Source organism: Mauremys mutica, chromosome 14 (genome assembly GCF_020497125.1).
Source record: "Mauremys mutica isolate MM-2020 ecotype Southern chromosome 14, ASM2049712v1, whole genome shotgun sequence".
In the NCBI taxonomy this organism is placed as follows: Eukaryota; Metazoa; Chordata; order Testudines; family Geoemydidae; genus Mauremys; species Mauremys mutica.
Window position 1 is genome coordinate 11,354,711 of NC_059085.1, and position 22,481 is coordinate 11,377,191.

A 22,481-nucleotide genomic window follows, 5' to 3' on the forward strand; every position below is an offset into this window, starting at 1 on the left:
GAGCAATCTGGCAAGGACACATGATCAGAGCTGGTGGAGAGCAACAGATCCTGGGACGTCGTAGCTATCGATCTCCTTGCTGGACCGAAATGAAATTCTCATCTCCTCACGGCCTTTATCCCTTTAACTTTTCAGCCTGGGTCAATGGAAATTGCTTAATACTTGTATCCTTTTCTCAAGCTTTACCCCTAACAGGAGACCCACCACCCATGGGCCTCCGTCTCCTTTCACATCGGCATAAATCAAATTAGAGGATTGGGCCAAAAGAACCTCTGATGAGGTTCAACAAGGACAAGTGCAGAGTCCTGCACTTAGGACGGAAGAATCCCATGCACTGCTACAGACTAGGGACTGAATGGCTGGGCAGCAGTTCTGCAGAAAAGGACCTAGGGGTTACGGTGGACGAAAAGCTGAATATGAGTCAACAGTGTGCCCTTGTTGCCAAGAAGGCTAATGGCATTTTGGGTTGTAGAAGTAGGGGCATTTCCAGCAGATCGAGGGATGTGATCATTCCCCTCTATTCAGCACTGGTGAGGCCTCATTTGGAGTACTGTGTCCAGTTTTGGGCCCCACACTACAAGAAGGATGTGGAGAGAGTCCAGCGGAGGGCAACAAAAATGATTAGGGGGCTGGAGCACATGACTTATGAGGAGAGGCTGCGGGAACTGAGATTGTTTAGCCTGCAGAAGAGAAGAATGAGGGGGGATTTGATAGCTGCTTTCAACTACCTGAAAGGGGGTTCCAAAGAGGATGGATCTAGACTGTTCTCAGTGGTACCAGATGACAGAACAAGGAGTAATGGTCTCAAGTTGCAGAGGGGGAGGTTTAGGTTGGACATTAGGAAAAACTTTTTCACTAGTAGGGTGGTGAAGAACTGGAATGGGTTACCTAGGGAGGTGGTGGAATCTCCTTCCTTAGAGGTTTTTAAGATCAGGCTTGACAAAGCCCTGGCTGGGACGATTTAGTTGGGTTTGGTCCTGCTTTGAGCAGGGGGTTGGACTAGATGACCTCCTGAGGTCCCTTCCAACCCTGAGATTCTATGATTCTATGATAACTCCACTGACTTCAGTGTTACTTGAAGTTACTCCTGTGTGTGCTACTCCTGATTTACACCACCAAGAGAGAATCGGGCCCTGAGGCTACAAAAATCCAGCTGTAAATATGCTTCTATTTTTTTTCACATTCCATTAACCAGGAACATTTTCCGAAGAGCCTACCTTTTATTGTGCCATACTACCATGACATAGCCCAGTGCAGCAGGTCATTAGAGGAGCTGTTACACAAGGATTACTTAGGCACTCAGGCTGGGGTTTTCAAAGGGGCTTTAAGGAGCAGGGCACGCAATTCCCACTGATATTCAATGAAAATGGGTGCCTAACTCCCAGAAGTTTTGTCGAAATCCCCTGGCCCCAGGCTCATCGAGCACTGCAACGCAGGCCACCGGAGTCACCATGCTGTTTCCAAATCCTGATCCGATGGCCAACTGTGACAAACAGGAACTCAGAGATTTCAGGATGGCCACACAAACCTTCCCCTAATGTGCAATGAAATGAAAACTCGCAGGATTATTTTCCTGTGAACAGTCTTACAAAAGCAATCACCCCAGATGAAAAGGCATCCGCAATTCCATCAGTGTGACCGGGGGACAAATTTCCAAAGGCGTTTAGGGGCCTATAGATGCAGATAGGAATCTATAATACCATCTAAAGCAGGTTAGGTACCTAACTCACCTTGAAATCAATAGGAATTAAGTGCCTAACTTGCTTAGATGGTTCTGTAAACCCCAATAGGTACCAATCGGCACCTGTGGGAATCTGGCCCCGTGACTGGTATCCACATGAATAGACACAAAAATTCTTCCCCCTGCATTCAACCAAGGGTTGAGAGAGCATTTTCCTCCTGCCCTTGGCCCTGCATATCTTGCCAGGTACTTTATTCCCACTGCCTCCTGAAGCCACTGCCAATGGCTCCCTGCTGGACTGTCAGGCCAGTGCTGGCTGAGAACCCTTACACCCATACGGCAGGCTGATGAAATGTCACTTGGTGGCATTCAATGCCCGTCCTGACGGCACATTTGCTTCTACTGTTTGAGGGTCCAAGTGACCCACTTCCCTTCCCTCCCCCCACCCCATCTGAGGCTCTGGGTTCCCATTGCAAACTCCCAGGACTCCCTGCCTCCTGTCAGCACAAGGGGCTAGGCTCCTGTCAAAGCCCGCAAAGCCCGCCGTGGCCCGAACAGACCCAACTCTGGCAGCCGACGCCATAGCAGCGGGGTGAAGCGTCTGGGGCAATGTGCCACTTGTGTGCGTGCATGGGGGAGCTGTCGGGGGAGAAGCACAGGCTCCATCACGCTCCAGTCACTGCACAAAGCAAGTACGTTCTACGCAGATAATTGTAGGCTCCATTGAAACCCACCTGCTACATCAGATTTAGATCAACCTCTGGGGGAGCAGCTCTCCCCGCAGCCCCTCCCACTCCCAACACAGAACTTCAGCGACCCCGCTCCAGGCCCTCTCTCTCCTCGCCCAGACACACCGTCGCCAGGGTGTTTGATCCCTACCCCAAATCACACTCGGGACTCGTTTTCCTCCTGTCGCCCCACCCTGATAACTGTCCCAGCAGCCTCAGATGCCCCTTGTCGCCCTCCCGCGCAGTATGTGCCAGCGAATGAGGGTAGGACCAGCAGATGAGAGCTGCCGGCTCTGCAGACACAACGCTGGAGTTTGCGTTTCCTATCCCTCCGTACGTCACACACAGGAGGAACAAGCTACTGCATGTGTGCCAAGAACTGGAGGAGCCCAGAACCCCCCACTCTGCACCCAGAGGTGGCCAGAGATCAGAACCAGAACCCCCAGCCAAGTACACCACAAAATAGGGGACGGCCCTTTATCTAGGAGCGGTATCTCCAGCTGAGACACTTCACATCCGTCCTACATCAGATCAGGAGCACCATGAGAAATCTCCCGCAGAGCTATGCTCCACAGAGAGCCCCGGGGAGGCACCACTGAACTACGTGGTCTCTGCTGAGCGGGAAGAGAGCTCGTCCTGCGCCCTTTCTCCTTCCCTCATGCCACCCATGACTGATCACTCGGTACCTGCAATGCGGTCACTTAGCAGGGACAAGACCTGGCCCTTACCGCGTAATCCCTAGCTGGTTTTTCCAGTGCAACGTGCGTAGTTTGTAGCATCATGTGCCCACCCCACTAGAGATCTCACGTGGCTTTATGACACTGGGGAGTGAGCAACCTGAGGGCTTTCTTTCGCCCAGCAGCTCATGAGAAGGACTCCGAGGCTGGCTGCTCAGAACAACAGGGACCCCGTGAGGAGGCTGGGTCAGAGCTTCGCATCGCTCGCTTCACCGAGTGGGAGAAACGCTAAACAGCCTATTCTCCCCCACGCCAAAGAGGTTGGAGCACCCGACAAGCAGCAGCCCCCCAGCTGCCTGGCCTCACCCTCCCAGCCCATCGTGCGTCTCAGCCTGGTTCTCACCCCTCTCCTCGTCATGTTATTTATTTATAGTCCTGTAGGGCCTAGAGACAGCCGGGTGCTGCACAGACACACAGCGAGAGACAGCCACCGCCCCCCAAAATAGTTCACCGTCTCCTCACCTTCGGGGCTCGTCTACACTGCTGAGGTAACTTGCATTCTAACTCCAGTCTTGCCCCCAACTCGAGTCCTGTCCACACACGAAGTGCGGCGGTGCTTTCACCTCGAGTCGGCTGACCTGTCCGGCGCACAGACTACAGCTTGAGTCAGCTGCTAATACGACCCCCGCGTAGTAACGCAGTCACTCTGCGCAGCCCACGTGAGCTAGGCTAACTCTGTAGTGAAGAGTTCGCTTCCGTTTCCCTCTCCCCACTTCCCTCTCTCACGCCAAGCACCTCTCCCCCTCTCTCACAAACACCGACCCCCCCAAACTAACATTTGGGAAAAAAGCCCACCCTGGGCAGACCCAAGCACTCCACAATCACAAGCCGTGGCCCCCACAATCATGAGACTGGCTTAAAAATCACAAGTGGGTTTTCTTTTGTTTTTTAAATAATGCATCTAAGATTCTAGTTATTTGCCCTCTGGTTTTCGAACCTTTAGGGGGTCATGTTTTCAGCCTTTTCTCTAGAACAATGACAGCCAGTGACTTTTTTTTCTTTAAATGAAAGCTGATAGTCTCCAGTAATCACCTAACTCTGGGCACTGGGGACTTAATTAAAAAGACACCAAATATCACAAGATCCCTGATAATAAAGAAATCACATGAGCTGGCAACAGTGTCTATATAATGAAGACGGGGAAGGATATGGAATTAACCCATTGCGTGCTGGCCATCTTCCTGCTTACTCTACCTTTGCGTCGTATCCCTCCTCCTGCTGCGCACACATTGCCTGTCGCTAACGCCTAAGCACTTTGGGGCAGAGGCTGTGTCTTCCTCAGTGCTTGTACAACACCCAGAAGTGTTGCCCCCTTCCCCGGGGATTGGAGATAATAAGGCCGTCACAAAACAATTCTTGACTTTCTGTGAGCACAGCTATTCCTAAAGCCATTTCCTTGTGTCACCTCTTGAAAACAGCTCTGTGATCCAAGCTGCTTTTCACGGCGATTGGTCTTCTCACATCTCTGCTTTTCATCTGGCCTCTTCCTAACTTTTTTCCCCTCTGGGCTACCTTACTTTCAGCCTTCACCCGGCTGGCCCTGCCTCGGTTTCACCATAAAGTTGCCAACAATTTTCTCAGTGGCCAGTAGCTGAACCTCAAAGGGATGAGTGTGTGGGGGGGAAACATATCCCCTGTTTTTAATGGCACCCCGCTCGCAGCATAACCCCTGTGGGATCAGGGATTCGCCCACTGGAAGCACATAGCAGAAATTGCAAGCACCTGAATATTGGGGCAGAGATAGTGAGGGAGATCAGGGCTGGAACTTGGAATCAGATAACTGAGGGTGGAGGGAGGGGGCGAAGAATCCATGCATTGGAATCAGGCTCTCTAAGGAATGAGCTGCAAATACTTACAGCTAGTCCATGCCTCACAGTACGGCTTCTGCTACCCTGAGCCCTACGTTATTTACTTAGCCTTGCACGGAACGCAGGTGAGCATGGATAAGCTCCAATTATGAGTGTGCTTAAAAACCCAGGGGTTAACAATACCAAGCCCCCTAATGAGGCAGCAGTGAAATGCAATGAAGCAATGACATTCAGTAAGAGTGAAGTGAGGGCTGGCCAAATGTGCTGGGTTGACAGCCCTGCAAACTATCATCCCCTCTTCGCCCAGAGCACAGGTGCAGTACAGGGCAGTGGCAGGACACGCGTCACCGAACGGCTTTTGCAATGCACCTCAGCCTTCTGACGCAAAACCATTCTCACCTCCAAAATAAGAGCCCCACTCTGCCCTTACATAATGCCTGGCCTCTGTCAATCTCAAAGCACTTCATGAAGGAGCCCAGTATCATTTCCCCCATTTTATAGACAGGGAAACTGAGGCATGGAGCGGGGACGTGACTTGCCCCAGGTCAGTGGCAGAGCCAGGAATAGGTCCCCCAGCTCTCCAGTGTCCCGGTCTAGGGCTGTAGTCACTAGGCCAGTCTCCATGCCCCATTCAGCCCTCGGGCACTCCGCCGAGTCTGCCACGAAAGGGGTCAGTTCGTGCCAGCTCTGGTGGTGATGGGGACCCTGTTCACTAGAATATGGACCAAGGCCATCTAATTCCACACAAGGATGAGAATGGGCACATTTCTCTGCTCCGCCACTTCCTACATGTAAAGAAACTCACTAACAGCTACCACAGGAACTTCCTTTCCCCCCATGATACCAGGCGACCATGTAACACAGGGCAGGCTGCCCCAGACAGCCTTCAGCACTGGAGGAACAGCTTCCCTTCCCGTTACAGTACAGCGTGAAGCAGCCACGTGGTTCATGCACGTGGCCAGGAGCCCTTTTCTCAGCAGGCTGCGTAACACGCAGTGAGTTCACAGCGGAGAGGGTACTGGAGATGTTCTCTGGTGTGGCTGCAGCTGGCCACAAATCCAGGTGACCATGAGTGGTTTCACCCTGGAGACTGTCGTACATACAAAGCGTACGCCAAGCTGCTTTGCAGGAATAAATAAGGTAGGACCATGAACTCCTGGAGTCAGGTGCAAAACAATCACATGCTGAAGGAACCACCCTGTCACAAAGCCAATAACAGAGAGAGACAAAGAATCTGAGGCATGGGAATCTTTTCACACAGGATTTGGAGCAGGATGGAGAACCAGGGATGTACAGAGGTGCAGATTCTGGGGCCTTCGAGACCAATGAACGGGACCAGCTTTTCAGCTTCACGTCTCTTTCCCTCCACTATCTTTGGGGATTTACAAAGGAAGACGTGGAGGGGTGGGTGCTGAGGCAGGGGTTTCATGCTTGTAAGATAAAGAGAGGAAATCTTAAGTACAGAGAAGCAGATCCTGGGGTGCTGGGGACAGACTGGGCTTTTCCATGTGCTGGGCAGATGCAGGTTCAGAACCAGGTTGTCTTTTAATAACTGGACGGCCTGTGGAGTGATAGCAGCTCACGACTTGCTGGCTTCTGGGCAAATCTGCGGGTGAGGAAGAAAGGTCAGAGAACTCCATAGTAAGGTGCCTTCTAGGGCCTTATGCCTCCTTTTTTAGTATTCAGCATGGGTTGTTAGCATACAGTCAGGCTGCTCTTCCAATATCATTTATTGTTTCCATCCGTTTTTTAAGTTACTTGATATTAAAGTCACGTATGGGCTGTATTGCCTATAAAATGTGACCACCAATTATTTCTGCTAGTTAAGTCAGCAATTAGATTCAAGCCTGCTAGGGATTATCCAACATATCCAGCATGCTAGTGAAAGAGGAGCCTATTTGGAAACTGAAGATTCTCTTTGAAAGGTAATTTTCATTTCCCAGTGCTTGTTAATCCTTTTCGTGTCAAGTCAGGTGCATGCAGTCTCTCCCTCTCTCTCACACACACATTGTTTTCCGCTTCCACCTCTTAAAAGCTGGTGAGCTCCATTGTTTGTGATCTGGGTTGCCATGGAAAAGGTATAAGCAGGGTTGGTTTTTTAGTGCTAGGAAATGGCACACCTCTCGGAGGGAAGCTGAACGAGAACGGGGCGGATTCAGACCCGGGGACAGGGCAGGCTCCCAGATACCATGGCGATGTTCACAAATCCTAAACGCCTAGAATTACGACATCCAATTAGATTGCTGGGCAGATAGAAATCAACAGAGCTGCATCCGCCTATCCCCAAGGCTGGATATTTACCAGCATGCCTAGAATATCTGCATTAACGTTTTCAACTTATCCTTCCTTTGCCATTTGCCACCACTTATTTCACACAATGACCCCTGGCTGCTTGCCAACGGCCCCTACTCTGCTCCACGCTCGTATCATTTATTGCGGTTTCTACAGCACCTCAAGGAGGTGTAACTTGAACTGACAATGGCGCCAGGGGTGCTTCCCCGGGGCAGGCTGCACGGCTGGAAAGGGACCAGGCAAACTCGATTCAGCCGAAAACCTGAGATGAGAAATGGATGCTGGCTCACGACCCCACTCCCCACACCTGCATGCAGCTTATGGTTCTTGAAACCCACGGCCTGAGAAGCAAAGGTTTGAATCACTAAGCAAACCATGCCGATAAAACCGGAGGCAGAGCTAGCCAGCTGCTCTCTGTTCATTTGCCAATTATCCTAGTACAAGTCTATTCCCCATCTGCCCCCCGATATGGCAGGGAGGTTACCCACAATGGAACTTCTCTCTGTCACCTCCCAAGCCCTATCACACACACTGATGGGAGAACTATATTCTAGATCCCCTCCTCATGTGCAAATCAATTTTCTCTAGCCATAGAGTTCCAGCCAAATAAGTCACCCCACTTGCTAATGTTGCCTCATTTCTTATAACTCCTTTTCTCTCTTCAAGTCAGCGTGGCCATGACTACAGTTGGATTTTAGCCTTAGAGACTGAACAACGACGATGGTGGGGGGGAGGTGGATCAAAGACACACGAGCAGCATTTTTTTAACGTTCAAAGGTGACCATGTGACTTCTCCAAATCTCCATCCTCACCAGGAGCCATTTGCAACCAGAGGGCCAAATTCCCTGGTGCAAACTGACGCTGCCCCACTGGCTTCAACTGCACTCATTTCTACCACTCTGAGTACGTCATCACGGCACATGCAGGTGTGACTGCAGCGGGGGTAGGCAGACCTGGGCCAGCTTGCATCTAGTTGGTGCAGGTAATGATAGCAGGGAAGACTTGGTAGAAGTTGGCAACACAACCAGGTACCCAGTGTCCCCAGCAGGCTTTTACTGGGGCAGGCAGCCTGCACCATCATGCCTTCACTAGCTAAAGCTGGTACCTCTTCCCACGCTGCAATCACACCTTCATCTGCGGTGTAGAAGTGCCCTCCACACGTCTCTGCTGTGGGCCTAACACGGCCATGGAGAGCCATGCATCGAGCACCAACCCTGCTGGGATGGTCAGCAGCTGCTGGTGAAGATCACAGAGATGGGACGGAGCTGCAATGTTCCGTTCCTGGTCAGGAAATTCTAGATCTGGCTCCAAAATCTTCCCATGCTTGGGAACACCAAGATCTAGGTTTGGTTTTCTCCAGCAGAAACCCTTTGACCCTCAGAGCCCGGGGTCTCCAAATAGGTTTGGGCCCCAGCTATTCAGCCCTTGTTTTTACCTGGCTCACGGGGCCCCTTGTGCTTTTACAACAAACCCACCCATCTGTGGCCGCTTTCATTCCTAAAAATAAAAGGGGCCTCTCTCCCTGAAAAGAAGCTGCTGCCATCTTCTCAGCCGACGCCTCTTTGTCAGGAGGCTATTATTAAAGATGACATTACTGACATTCTTCGCTCTAGGTATTCAAGCTGGGATGAAAGAGGGCAGGTCATGGGGGAATCAAATTCTTATCAGTTATTCGTTGCGCATCTTAAAAAAGAAAAATCCGGTTCAGACTTGCCTACGGTAGACCTATTACCTTAGTATTATTTAAAAGCTCCTTTGATTACAATATTAGTGCCACCGAGGGGTGCAATTTACATATGATTAATGCTTCTCTATTCATTCCTAGGTCTGGAGCCTTCTCCCCACCACCTCTTGAATTCTGACATATAAAACAAAAATTGAAAATAAAGAGTGATCGGAATCCATAGTGAATGAAACCAAATTCAGACTTGCCAACAACAAAATAAGTATGTAACTACCGCCGACGCAAGAGACGTCTCCTAGAAAAGCAATTTACTGCTGACGTTTTTAAAAGGGATGGAGGACGGAAATGGAAGTGCAGAAAGCTATTACGATCCGAAAGCAGATGGGGAAAGCTGTTACAGCTCCTTTGGAAAGAAAACAAGTGAAGTTGTATCTTTTAATTAAAGACCAGGAACAGGGGATGTGCTGTGATCTGTGGCATCACAGTCTTTCTCAGTAAATGCTTCCCGATAAAAGAAATCGGCTCCAGCTACAGGTACAAACTGGCTTCCACTCAGCTTGACTTTCAGCTTTGTCCCCTTTGTTTACCAGAGACCATGCAGAGTCTGGAACTCTGCTACACAGATATCTAGCAACTGAACAGTACATTGCAAATATGTGTAGCATTTCTTATCATACCCTGTCTTCATCAGTGCTATACCAGCTGCCTCCCCCATGTTCCCTGGCCAACAATTTCAGATTACATGTCTGTGTGTCCTGTGACCAGCTTGGTCATAGGACATCATTTTCCTAATGTTTCAATAGGTGGTTTTATCCCAGAGGTGCCCCACTCCTCTCTAGGACCCGATTTTACAGATGGGGAACTGAGGCACAGAAACTAAGTGCCTTGCCCAAGGTCACACAGGAAGCCCATGGCGGAGCAGCGACTTGAATCTCCCATGTCCCAGGCCAGTGTCCCAATCACTGGGCTGGTCCTTCCACTCCAGCTCCAGATTATACAGCATATAAATGAGGGCGAACGTTTTCCAAAAGGCGCCGTTGACCTCGTGTTCCTCCATTTTTGCACGTCCAGCTCAAGGCACCTTTGTCTCAAGTTGGGCACACCAGATCAGTGGCCACTTCTGAAAACTTTGGCTTACGTATCATTCTCCCAATAGGGCCTCTCTCACAGGCAGGTGACCCTGATCATGAGGGGCGGTGAACAGAGAGGTAGTCCGGTGTTCTTACCCAGGGATCTTTACAGATGGAACACGGCTGATTGCATGTGTCTGTGCGCGCATGCACCGAGGAAACATGACAGAGCATGACGCTTCCAGCCAAAACACCACCCCCCAGGCACTCTCCAGGAGAGAGAAAGCAGAGTGCTTGTATCTCACACTCAGACCCTCCCTCTTGAGTCCCCGCATCATGGCACTGTCGCCCAGGACGACAAAACTAGCAACCACCAATATCGTCCTTCCAACCACCGTGTCCCACAGGAAGAGTTTTTGGTCTCTCTGTGGGTTGGGGGAGGGTGGTGGTGGTAACACAAAGGCGCTAAGGGGACCTGGACAAAAGGGGGACTGGTGCCGTTGGAGTGAAGGGGGCTTCTTCCTCCCCACTGCTTGTCCTGCCTCCCAGTTCCAGGGATAGGAGGGCCTGTGGGGCGAAGGAGGGGGCACAGCGGAGGTGGAATCAGCAACAGGATTGGAGGGCTGTGAGGAAAGCAGCTCCTCCCCACCTCTGCCCTGGGCTCCCGACGGGTCCAGATGACCCCAGGATTTTGCAGCTCTCCGTCAGAGAGGTCCAACCCTAGCCGACAGGCAAGCCAACGTCTTACATTTAAAGGGGCGGCACACAGCAAGCCGACCCCCTCACCCACGACAATCCATCCCCAGCTCAGAACAGGCCATCGCTCTCATGCTGCCCTTGTCTCAGCTGGGGGAGGGGGTGAAGAGCCCCAGAGCCCAGCAATTCCATTCCTTGGGCCCAGAAGGTGAAGATCCCAGGACCTCGGACAAACACCCGCCCCCTTCTGCCAGTGGCTCAGCATCCCTCTTTCAGCTCTCTAGCCCCGCCTGAGTCTGGTCATGCCCACTGCCCCATCCGGGTGCTTTGCGCGGGAGGGGGCAGCGCAGCACCTATGCTTCTGTCGCCCTGAGGACAGGGAATTGAAAACTTCCCGGTCCTGCTGCGCTGGCCCTTTAAGAGTCTCTGGGGCCCAGAACCCTGCCCCCTAGAGGTCGCTGGGCTAAGGGACCATGGATTCCGCTATCTAAGCCCAGTGACCTGGGAATATCTTCATTATCGTTAAGCAAATTAAACTCGTCTGGTTGTTGACACGCCTGCAACCACCCCGACGGCAGCACTCAGCCAACGACGCGCCAAAGACCATTTCCTTTCCACGTTCACACTCGCGCTCACACGCTGCCAAGGGCCCCGCCCCCAACCAGCTGCACCACGTGGGGCTCAGGGGGCGTATGGGCCCACTGCCAAGCTGTCACCGCGTCCCACTCGGAGACGCTGCACCTCTAGCTCTCTCTCGGTTCTGCACGGGCTAACGTGCGAGTTGGGCTTGAAACCCAGGGCCCGAGTTTAAAAGGACGAACAGCAGAGTTATCACCACAGACAGCTTGAAAAATGGCTGGAGACAAGATAATTATGCAGCCAGTTGGCATTCGGGACTGGGGCACCGTGTCGCTGGAATGGAACTGTTTCCATGGGCCCAGACAGTAAGACAGCATCACTCACGCTGGCCACTGGCTCTGACCTGGGAGAACAAAATGGATGGCAGATCTGTCACCACTAACACGGTATCCTGCTCTCACTTAGGGTAGCAAACGTAATCCCTGCTGCGTAAGCAGGAAGGAACTCAGCCTGGTCTTGTGGGACAGGCCCACTACAGGATATCAGGCTAGATTGACCTGAAGCACCTAGGAGCTCCAAAGTTGTTCTTGGTGCACAGGATAGTTCAGTCTGATAACAAGTGTGGGATTCCAATGCATTAGAAACTGGTTCACACCCATCCGCTTGCAGCCCTGTGATTCCCTCCCTTTTAGGCCAGGATTTTATTTCAGCTGCATGAGTCTCTTTAAATTACCACATTCTTCCCAGCCCTTCCTTCCTACCAGCTTAAACAGAAAGTAACCTGCAAAACCTGCCCTCACAAACCACTGCTAACATCCTGGTACAGTCTCTTCAGAACGAGACAGAAACTCATGTGCTAATGAAGCAGAGCAGATTCAGGAGGGCCATCCTCAGAGATAACAAGCAGCTTTTTGGCATGTGTGTGTAAACAGTCTGATGGGCTAATTAATCAGGACTTCCGGGATTACAGAGTGACTTGAAGCATCATATTGGAACTGGGTTGCTGGCACAGAATCGGCCGTTTGCCCACATGACTTAAAAAACTGTAAATAAAGATGTCAAATATTTTTCTGACTTTACAGGGATTTTTTTTTAATTGTCCCTCAGCTCAAGGCTCACGTTCGATCACAGACCACGTCAACATCAGCAGGGTTAGAGACAAAAACATCTTGGCTATTGAGCAGCGAGCTGTACATATTGAGTGTACTGTTCAGTGGCATTTCCTTGCAAAGGAAATAAACAGCTTGTTCCCACTTCGTGGCTTCTTTATGACATCTGAAGACCGGCACTGTGTTATAAAACTAAAGGTTTCTTTGTTGATTGCTTTTCACCTTTGATATAACAAGTCTTCCCTGGAAGATGCAGAGAACTGGAGTGGGAGCCTTCTCTGCCCTTAACTGGAAGGGTGAGAATGCTGAATCTTTAACAAAGATTTCCCTCCTAACTGTGTTTTGTGTTGGAGCTAAATAAACCAAAGAGTTTAAAAACCCATCTGAATAAGAATTTCTTCTCTGTCCAATTGCTCAGGTTCCAATTGTTACATCATGATCTTACTAGTACTCCAGTCAGCTACAGGACAGGAGAGGTCAGACCAGTGTAAGACAGAAGCAGGAGACATTTTTGTTCTAAAAGCAACAAAAGACACCTTGCAGGCCTTGCACTAATGACGTGCACTAATCTCTCTCAATGGTGCGTCGCTCGACAACTCACATATTGTGTGGAATTAACTGGGGATCGTTCTAGGCCTCATGAAAAGAAACAGCTCAACTCTATGCAAAGCCAGAGTGCTTCAAAAGGACATTGTAGGATTTGGAGCTCATGGAAAACAAACAACTGAAGACACTTGTTAGAGCCAATGCCTGAACCAGATCAGCTGTGAGCACTGGCCCTTCCTGTTAAAGCCAATGAGAGTTGGTCTCTTGCAGGCCCAGACCTGTACTCATAGATTCAAGGACTGGAAGGGACCTTGAGAGGTCATCGAGTCCAGCCCCCTGCCCTCATGGCAGGACCAAATACTGTCTAGACCATCCCGGATAGACATTTATCTAACCTACTCTTAAATATCTCCAGAGATGGAGATTCCACAACCTCCCTAGGCAATTTATTCCAGTGTTTAACCACCCTGACAGTTAGGAACTTTTTCCTAATCATAGACTATCAGGGTTGGAAGGGACCCCAGAAGGTCATCTAGTCCAACCCCCTGCTCAAAGCAGGACCAATCCCCAGATTTTTGCCCCCAATCCCTAAGTGGCCCCCCTCAAAGATTGAACTCACAACCCTGGGTTTAGCAGGCCAATGCTCAAACCACTGAGCTACCCCTTCTCCCCAATGGCCAACCTAAACCTCCCTTGCTGCAGTTTAGGCCCATTGCTTCCTGTTCTATCCTTAGAGGCTACAGTGAACAAGTTTTCTCCCTCCTCCTGATGACGCCCTTTTAGATACCTGAAAAACTGCTATCATGTCCCCTCTCAGTCTTCTCTTTTCCAGACTAAACAACCCCAGTTCTCTCAGCCTTCCTTCATAGGTCATGTTCTCAAGACCTTTAATCATTCTTGTTGCTCTTCTCTGGACCCTCTCCAATTTCTCCACATCTTTCTTGAAATGCGGTGCCCAGAACTGGACACAATACTCCAGTTGAGGCCTAACCAGCACAGAGTAGAGCGGAAGAATGACTTCTTGTGTCTTGCTCACAACACACCTGTTAATGCATCCCAGAATCACGTTTGCTTTTTTTTCAACAGCATCACACTGTTGACTCATATTTATCTTGTGGTCCACTATAACCCCTAGATCCCTTTTTGCCATGCTCCTTCCTAGACAGTCTCTTCCCATTCTGTATGTGTGAAACTGATTGTTCCTTCCTAAGTGGAGCACTTTGCATTTGTCTTTGTTAAACTTCATCCTGTTTACCTCAGACCATTTCTCCAAATCATTTTGAATTATGACCCCATCCTCCAAAGCTATTGTACAGGTTTCTCATAGTGCTGCCACTGCACCTCAGGCCTGTCCTCCAGTCCACTCCCTCACAGTAACACATCCTCCCGGGGGCTCTCCTGAAGCACAAACTGCTACGCATGCTATGCAGTGCCATGGGACAATCTGTAGTGGGGCCAGCCACTCGTTAGGGAGGGGATCCAGACTACTATCACTTTGTGCCCCCACCAGGAATGAACTCACAGAGCTCCAAAGGCAGAAAGCTGGTGGACTTACCCCACGCCAGGCTGCCTCACCCCTCCCCACCCCCTGTAAGAACCCAGGTGGTCCATCACTTGACTCATTCTTCCTGGGTAAGCTGCAGTGCTGCCTGTTTGACCACAGCATACAAAATGCTTTCGTTTCCAAAACCGCTGAACAAAACACAGGCACCGGAAAGCCCAGCTCCCAGACACAAAACACTGTTCTACACCTGAACAACAAGGAGTCCAGTGGCACCTTAAAGACTAACAGATTTATTTGGGCATAAGCTTTCGTGGGTAAAAAACCTCAAGGTGCCCCCAGACTCCTGGTTGTTTTTGTGGATACGGACTAACATGGCTACCCCTTGACGTTCTACACCTGGAAAGACGGGCTCTGTATTAAACAGCATTAGCCCTCCCACCCTGCAGTCTAATCCACGGACCAATCGTCTCCTCCTCTCCTGCCTATTATGCTCATCACAGCGCTACTGGAGCACTTGTGTTTGAATAACGCCTATTCAAATGAGAGGCACGGGGAAAAAGTAGAGTTCCTTATTTGAGATGAATCATTCGTACGGTGTAGCCTATCCGTGGGCAATACATATTCCTCGTCCGTAAGCTGTAGCAATTAACACATTTCCCATTGACTCCCACTAACTTTTAATGGGAGCAAAATTAACACCGACACTGAATGCTTTTCCAAACCTCACCCACGGAGTTTAACCTAGGAAATGACTCAAACTATTATGTCAATAAATAAATCACACATTTGTTTGCCAGTGTGTTACGGGCACTGGAAAAAACCAGTCGATCAGATGCCTGGCCCAGTGGCTGCTGCAGTGCCAGCTTGGGATTTGGGAGACTCAGGCTGAGTTCCCTGCTCTGGTACAGACCTTGGACGAGACACTCGGCCTCTCTGTGTCTCAGGCCCCCGTCTGGCAATGGGGATAAAAGCGCTGCCCTACCTCACAGGGCTGTTGAGAGGTTCTCAGGCACTACGACAGTGAGATAAGTACCTAGGATAAACTGCATCTCTGCACTCGCCTGAAAACACAAATGGCCCAAGAGGAAGAAGGATGGCCCCTGAGTTACTAAACTGGGGCTCGGGAGTTCAATTCTGTGTTCAATTCTTGGCTTTGCCACTGATTTCCTGTGTGTCTGGGTGAGTTGCTTAATGTCCTTGTGCCTCAGTTCCCCATCTGTATTACGGAGAGAACAACACTTCCTTACCACCCAGGGGCACAGAGGTTAATTCCATAGTGCCTACAAGATGCTCAACTGTTGCAGTAACAGAGGCTACAAGTCCCTGAACAGAGCCTCAAACTCCCAGTAGTCTCCAAATTCCATTGTATCTTGCCTTTGTCATTGTATCACTGTATCTGCCTTTGTCATGAACCTACAGCAGCGGGTCTTACTAAAACATACCTGAAATTACTTCTTCCTTAGATATAGCTGTTCCATGCCTTTAATGGCGAGACATCCCATCAGCTTTTAAACAGAGCTAGTTACTGGCCTGTTGGCTAAGATCAAGCACGGTATGTATCACTGACATCGATGCACCCGCTACCAAGGGACCACAGCCTGTGTATGCAAGGAACGGATTAAGTTATCGAATAGGTCTTTTTTATCTTGCACTTCTCTGCTCCTGAGCCCTCTAGGAGATAACAAGATGGTAAGCTTAATGAGTCTTGCTTTGAAATTCCAAGCCAAGGCAGCGATACAGATAAAAGGACAGACACTTGTTAACTTACTGCTGCAAACTCCTGCTGCGTAGCCTGGGCAGCAAACCGAGCCACGTGATTGACAATGGGAGAGAAGTTGGTTGGTCCGTAGAAGCGTATGTGAGGCAGACAGGCTGAGTATGCTTGGACAATGCCTTCCACTCCTTAAAGAGAACCAGACAAACCAGACATTAACTAGACAGCCTCCCAGCCGGCTCCCTGCAGTAACCTTCTCCGTACACATCAAAATGGATTTCAGATACAATGGGCAGAAGCCTGAGATCACTGAAGCTAAATTTCACTTTGCTACTCATCTTCCAGTAGCATCTTGTAGCCCCACCAGAGATCTGAGCCTACTTCTGAGAGAGATCATACAAACAGCGCCGTACCGTACCATTCAAACAGACAGGTAACAAGTGGTAAGGGAAACAGACACACAGAGGTGAAGTTATTCGAGGTCAGTGGCCGAATCAGAAGTAGACACTAGGTTTCCTGGGGTCTAGTCTAGTGCCCTAACCACTGGGCAATACAGCCACAGTCTAACACCAGAGTTTCTTGAAACCACCTGTTGACTTCCTCTGGCGTTGTGGATGCTCAGAACTTCAGAAAACAAGGCTTCAAATGTCTTTGGTGTTAACAGACCTTTTCCAGCAGACCCCTGAACCCTTGTGGTTAAGAGAGAGAGCTTCTAACGCTTGAATTCAGATAGGGCTTGTTTTTGGAAATCTACCAATCCATGTGAACATACCAAAATACCAAGCCTGAGCGGGAGCACAAATAAATGCCCTGAAAGAATCTCACCATGCCTAAGAAGGAACTGAGACAGCCATAAAGCGGGAAAGCGGTGGAGAGAAGCCACAGTCACAGGAACAGCCTGGCTCTGATCTGTGAGTTATAGGAGGCTCTTTTGCTTTCATTACTGATAGCTCTGCTCAGGTGTGTACATGCTGGTCAGCACATTAGACTAGGGATACAGGACTCTCAGCTCAGGCTAGGCAAGGAAAGAATCCATCCCTGGAGCGGACTCCTTACTCACTGTTTGCCATGGGTGATCGTATGATAAGGATTACATTGGTCTATCCCTACCACGTCCGTTGTCTGAACTCTCCCACCAGCTTGCAGGGCACTTCTACAGTTGCCAGCAAATTTACAAGCTCGGGTTATGCAAGTGGCTTGGGTTACTGTATTCTCTCTTGTTGCCTTACTTAGCCGAGAAAAATGTTTTTTAAAAAAAGTTCCTCACTTCTGAAATAACGAGGTCAAAGTTTGCTCTGCAACATGGGTGCAAAGGGAGCTGGAATTTCAAAAGGGAGACACCTACTCACATCAGAGGACAGAATGTGGCTTTAAACTCTATGTTCTGCTAACGTGCGACAGCCAACTCTGTGGCCGGGCGGGAAGCAGGAATCCAAGCTGCTTGGACAAGTGACTGTTATATTGCTCAAATGGAAATATCTAGGAGTAAAGACACACAAAAAGGAAACACTCAGGCTATTTCATGCCTGTAGCTTCAGACCACTAGCTGACGGCACCGCCTTCCAGCCTGACCGGAACAGTGTGACGCCGATTCCCTCGAGGGTCATCTGTGCTCTGATCACCTAGGAGACCAGCCTCCGCCAAAGTCTTTGCACTGACGCAAGACGTGAATGTGGCCGCACTGAGAGGTTCAATTTCCAACTGGGTCCTGAACTCTCAGCTCCATTCTTTTCCATCCCTTCACCTCTCTTTTAAAGTACACTCATGCAAATGTTACATCTATCTGCCTCTGAACACGAACACGAACACACACACACACAGATTTTGAAGACAGAATAAATATCAACTGGAACTAATCATTTTCTCTCCCCTTCTTACTGATGGGTTAAAGCTTTGGCTCCAAAGAATGGGGCGAGGCAGCGGGGGTGGGGGTGGGGGGTTGGATCACTTGGTGATTACCTGCTCTGTTCATTCTCTCTGGGGCACCTGGCATTGGCCACTGTCGGTAGACAGGATACTGGGCTAGATGGACCTTTGGTCTGACCCAGTAGGGCCGTTCTTATGTTTGAATATAGCTGATTCCAAGTGGTAAATTATTGTAGTACATAATTTCAGTTACCAGTAGGACCCCTAATCTGCAACAACCTGCGTGCATGAGGGCTGCTGTGCCTTGCCTGGAGAATTATTGGAGTCGACAGGGCTCCCCTTTAAGCACAGCAATCTGCCTGCATGCAAGAAGTTGTAGGATCTGGGTCTAAGTGTCTATTTTAGGATGGGATTTTCAACAGCGCCTAAGTGACTCAGGTGCTCAACTCTCATGAAAGCCAAAGGGACTTGTGCTCCTCAGTCACTTAGATGCTCTTGAAAATCCCACCTGTAATACAGCGGGGGGAGACCCCCGAGCCCATTGCAGTTTGAAGTAAATTTCGGCAAGCTTTCAATTTACCTGATATGTTGCTATGACTGCCAAGAAAACCTTCCAAGTGTGCACAGAGCAGAATGGATGCTGTGGTACCTGTCTAAGTCTACAACAATAGCTCTGAGAGGTCTGAACTGCCCTGTTCATTTCAGTGGGGGTGTTAACATTTAATCCTAATCGTGACACTAAACCCTTTTTTAAAATATAAAACTTTGGTATTCAATTGTGCACCTAATTTATGCACAGAATTACTGTGATTGTATATGTAAACTGGGTAATTCCATGCAAAAATGAGCAAACACAGAGCAGAAATACTGCAGTAGTTCTAAGAGGCCCGGCACTATTTTCTCTCATTTTACGAATGAAAGGTTTAGCGTCAGATTCGTCCCTTTGATATTTGTGAAAGCATCCCATTGTTAACTCCGCTGTGCTTCAAGGGTAGTATAACGGCATAATCTGACAAAATTTGGCTCTTTCCACAGAACGAGTTTGATATCCACTTCCGAATAGAAAGAGAACTGTCTGAACATGACCCAATGCAGTGCTGTCCGAGTCTGCACATATAGCCCGGAGTGTAGCAAGGACGTTAGATCCAGAGATTCCTCTCAGATGGATGTTGAATCTGAAGCCTACTGATGACAATTGAAACTATTTCCTGGTTTCTGCTGAAACATTCCCAGACAGCTTTTTCTTGCAGAGAGGAATGTTCAACTGTGAATGGCACTCCAGAACAATGCAATCACCACCACCCACGCCCAATCAGATCTGTGCTATCTTCAGATGCTCCATTTCCAGGGAAATTCACCCCCCCTTTTGATTTAAGGCAATTTATCACAAATAGAAGATAGGGCACGATGTGGCAACCTAAGATTTATTATGTCATTACCAAGAGGTAATAAGGACTCGTGCCACTCAAGCATGTATGTCAAATAGTACTTCAACTATTACTCTATGCATATGCACAGACATGCAAATAGTGCATAATATCTTGCATTGCTCTGTTTACCAATCAGAGAAGTGTATTCCTATTTAATCTAAACGTTTAGTACTGGTTTAACAGTCTAATAAAAGGCTACACTAGCACAGGAGGTTTATGGAGGATACTGGCACTGTGGTTCTGCAGATTTACAATTATTAATGTCACTGTCCAGCAACATCTGTTGAAGGTATTTATCTGTCCCCCATTACCAGAACATCTGAGCACCACAGTCTCACTATATATCTCCAGGAGGTAGGGTGGTGCTGTTATCAGACTATCCCATTATCAGATGGGAAACTGAGGGAACAGAAAGATTAAGTGACTTGCCCAGGGCAGTCTGTGGCAGAGGTGGGAATCGAGCCTGGGTCTCATGAGTGCTAGACTGGTGCCCCTAATCACTGGACCATCTTTCCTCTCTCCAGCTAGCAGAATCAGGACTATCAGGCTTGTCAGGTCGTTATCTCCATCCCCCCACCCCTGCCAGCATGCCCGCCTGTAGGCACGGCCTCAGGGAGGAGACAGAGTTCTAGTTCCAGGTGACCGTCAGCCAAGTCACTTTGCCTCGGTTTCCCCCATCTGCAATAACAGAAGTAAAACTGACCCATGATTACAAAGCTGAGCAAGTGCACTGTGGAGACACACGGGCTAACCCCGTAAAGGGTTAAGTGGAACCTGGATATTAGGTTACTTTAATCCAATTTAGTAGACCAAGTCTACACTGCAGATCTGTATCGGTATAACAACATTGCCCAAGGGTGTAAAAAATCCACACCCGTGAGCGACGCAGTTACACCGACCTAACCCCCCGTGTAGACAGCGCTACTTTGATGGCAGAGCTTCTCCCATCGACATAGCTACCGCCTCTCGGGGAGGTGGATTAATTACGCTGGCAGGAGAAGCTCTCCCATCAGGGCAAGAGCGTCTTCACATAAGTGCTGCAGCTGTGCCGACGCAGCGTTTTAAGTGTAGACCTGCCTTTGGTCTATATTATTTAGATGGCAAACTCCATATGTTGGTACAAGTGCCTAGGACATCGGGCCCCTGGTCTGTGAATGCTACCGTAATACAAATAAAGAACAGTACCATAGAAAGCTCTCTGACAAATCAGGACAATGGGATAGTGACCTAGTGAAATAGGTACAGCACAAATACTAGAGGTGTTCTCAGCAAGTACAAGGGGCTGAGAGAGCTCACTTGAGATTGCCCTATTTTTTGCTAAGACCTGTGTTATGCAGGAGGTCAGACTGGAGGATCATAATGGTCCCTTCTGGCTTTAAATCTATCATGGGATCTGTGAAAGTCACTGTAACCAAATTTCAACTTCAAGAGGACTTGTAAAAGTACAGGAGGCACGCAGTGCTCTTTGTCCTACGAGCCTCCAGGACGCTGCACTGCTCGAACACAGGTTCTTCTGAAGACTTAGTTAGGACCTGCTCCACTGCTCTTTGGAAGACACCACAGGGGAGGTAACAAGTCCTAGTAGTCAGCAAATACAGGTCCCCAAGCCGGAAAGGTCTGGGCCCACGTATGTACTTACCAGAACAGAATGGGTTGGTGGGGTTGAAGTTAATGGCAAATTCGTGCGATACCTGTGGGGAAAAAAAACAAAACAACCCAAATTGACATGGGAACTAAGCACAGAGTGGGGTTTCTGGCAATAGGCTTGGCAAAAGAACGTAAGGCGGTTTTTGGGTCTGATGGGCAGAACTCCCCTGCACTCCCCAAAGGGAGTCTTGCTTTGGTTTGGGAGTGTCACCGACTTATTAATTCCCCATGCTGGGTCTGCAACATTTCCTATGCCCCCAGCTATGCCAAGCGTAGGAAAAGTGAAAATTAACACACGCAGACTTCAGTAGCTTTGGGGGGCGGGGATAGTTCCTTTTGCCTTAATGCCTTTTGACTAAATCTCCACTCAGCTTCCTGTGAAACTGGGATTCCCATCACTAATTCCTTAGTGAATAGGAAGAAACTGGGTTTGTCCATGTTGCTTCCCTTTGCCTACCTGGAGGATGAGCACAGGGAGAAGGGCCCAGATCCTCAAAGGGTGTTTAGGCACCTAGCCCCTATTGATCTCAGTGGGAGCTAGACACCTACATAACCTTTGAGGATGTGGGCGGAGCTGGGCCAATCCGCTGGCACATCTGTCACATACCCCACCAAGAATCACACTCGCTAGAAGACGTGACTTTAATTCCATGTAAAGTCACAAAAGGCTCAAACAACGTTAACCACATGACACAACGTCCTAGCTGTAGAGACAGTCCCTGTTCCCCATCCCTTTGCAAGCTGGCACTGCAGAGCAGGTGATAGAGGTAACCCCCTGGAATTGCTGGGACTGGCTTTCCCAGCCGTCAAGGAAAATAGTTAAGGAAGCCCACCTTCCTAGGCAGCAGCAAGAGACACTCAAGGTCTTCAGGCAACTGACACCATGTGGGAGGAATTATCCACCTCTCCGGAAATGGGGAGATGCTTCCGAATGGGGATTCCTTGGGACGCTGGCAACTGAAGCGTGCCTGGTGTTTCCTATCAGTTACGTGGCGGCTCAGCCCGGCCATTTGCAAAATTAATAGCGATGCTAATTGCAAAGCTCTCCTCAGGAAGCTACTCCCAGCTTCAATTACATTAAGAGGCGCTTGCTTTTATTGCTCCTAATAATTCTGCTCATGCCATATGAATGAATGACTCAGGAAGCGGGCTCCCCGGGGAGTGCACAAGCGTAAGTGAGAGCACGATGTATCCCAGAGTGATAGGAACAATGAAACGCAGACGGAGCCAGGTCTCAGTGCCCATCTCTGCCATTCCAGCGTAGAAGATTTGCTCAGCAGCTCTGGACTGGTGATTGCCAGAAACCACTGCCCTGTTTCCTGGAACAACTCCACTGAAATGCCCTGGTGATCCGTGCAAAGGATTCTAAGGCCCAGAGGGAAAGACCCCG

The 22,481-nt window shown here is 49.4% G+C and overlaps 1 protein-coding gene and 1 non-coding gene across 6 annotated transcripts in view; both read right to left on the reverse strand.

The window, feature by feature from the left end:
• Nucleotides 1-22,481, reverse strand: part of CPNE2 (copine 2) — a 171,353-nt gene that overhangs the window by 12,515 nt on the left and 136,357 nt on the right. For 4 of the 5 annotated variants that reach the window (XM_044987115.1, XM_044987116.1, XM_044987117.1 and 1 more), the window contains 2 exons: nt 21,084-21,135; nt 16,203-16,336 (listed from right to left, as the gene is read on the reverse strand). In XM_044987115.1, the coding sequence (XP_044843050.1) occupies nt 16,203-16,336; nt 21,084-21,135 (186 nt within the window). Of the gene's footprint in view, nt 1-6,222; nt 6,561-16,202; nt 16,337-21,083; nt 21,136-22,481 lie in introns of those variants that run through there. The other variant, XM_044987119.1, reaches the window with a different exon arrangement.
• Nucleotides 2,654-2,795, reverse strand: LOC123349671. The gene has a single exon (XR_006573615.1). It is a non-coding gene; the product is annotated as a small nucleolar RNA SNORA57 (small nucleolar RNA).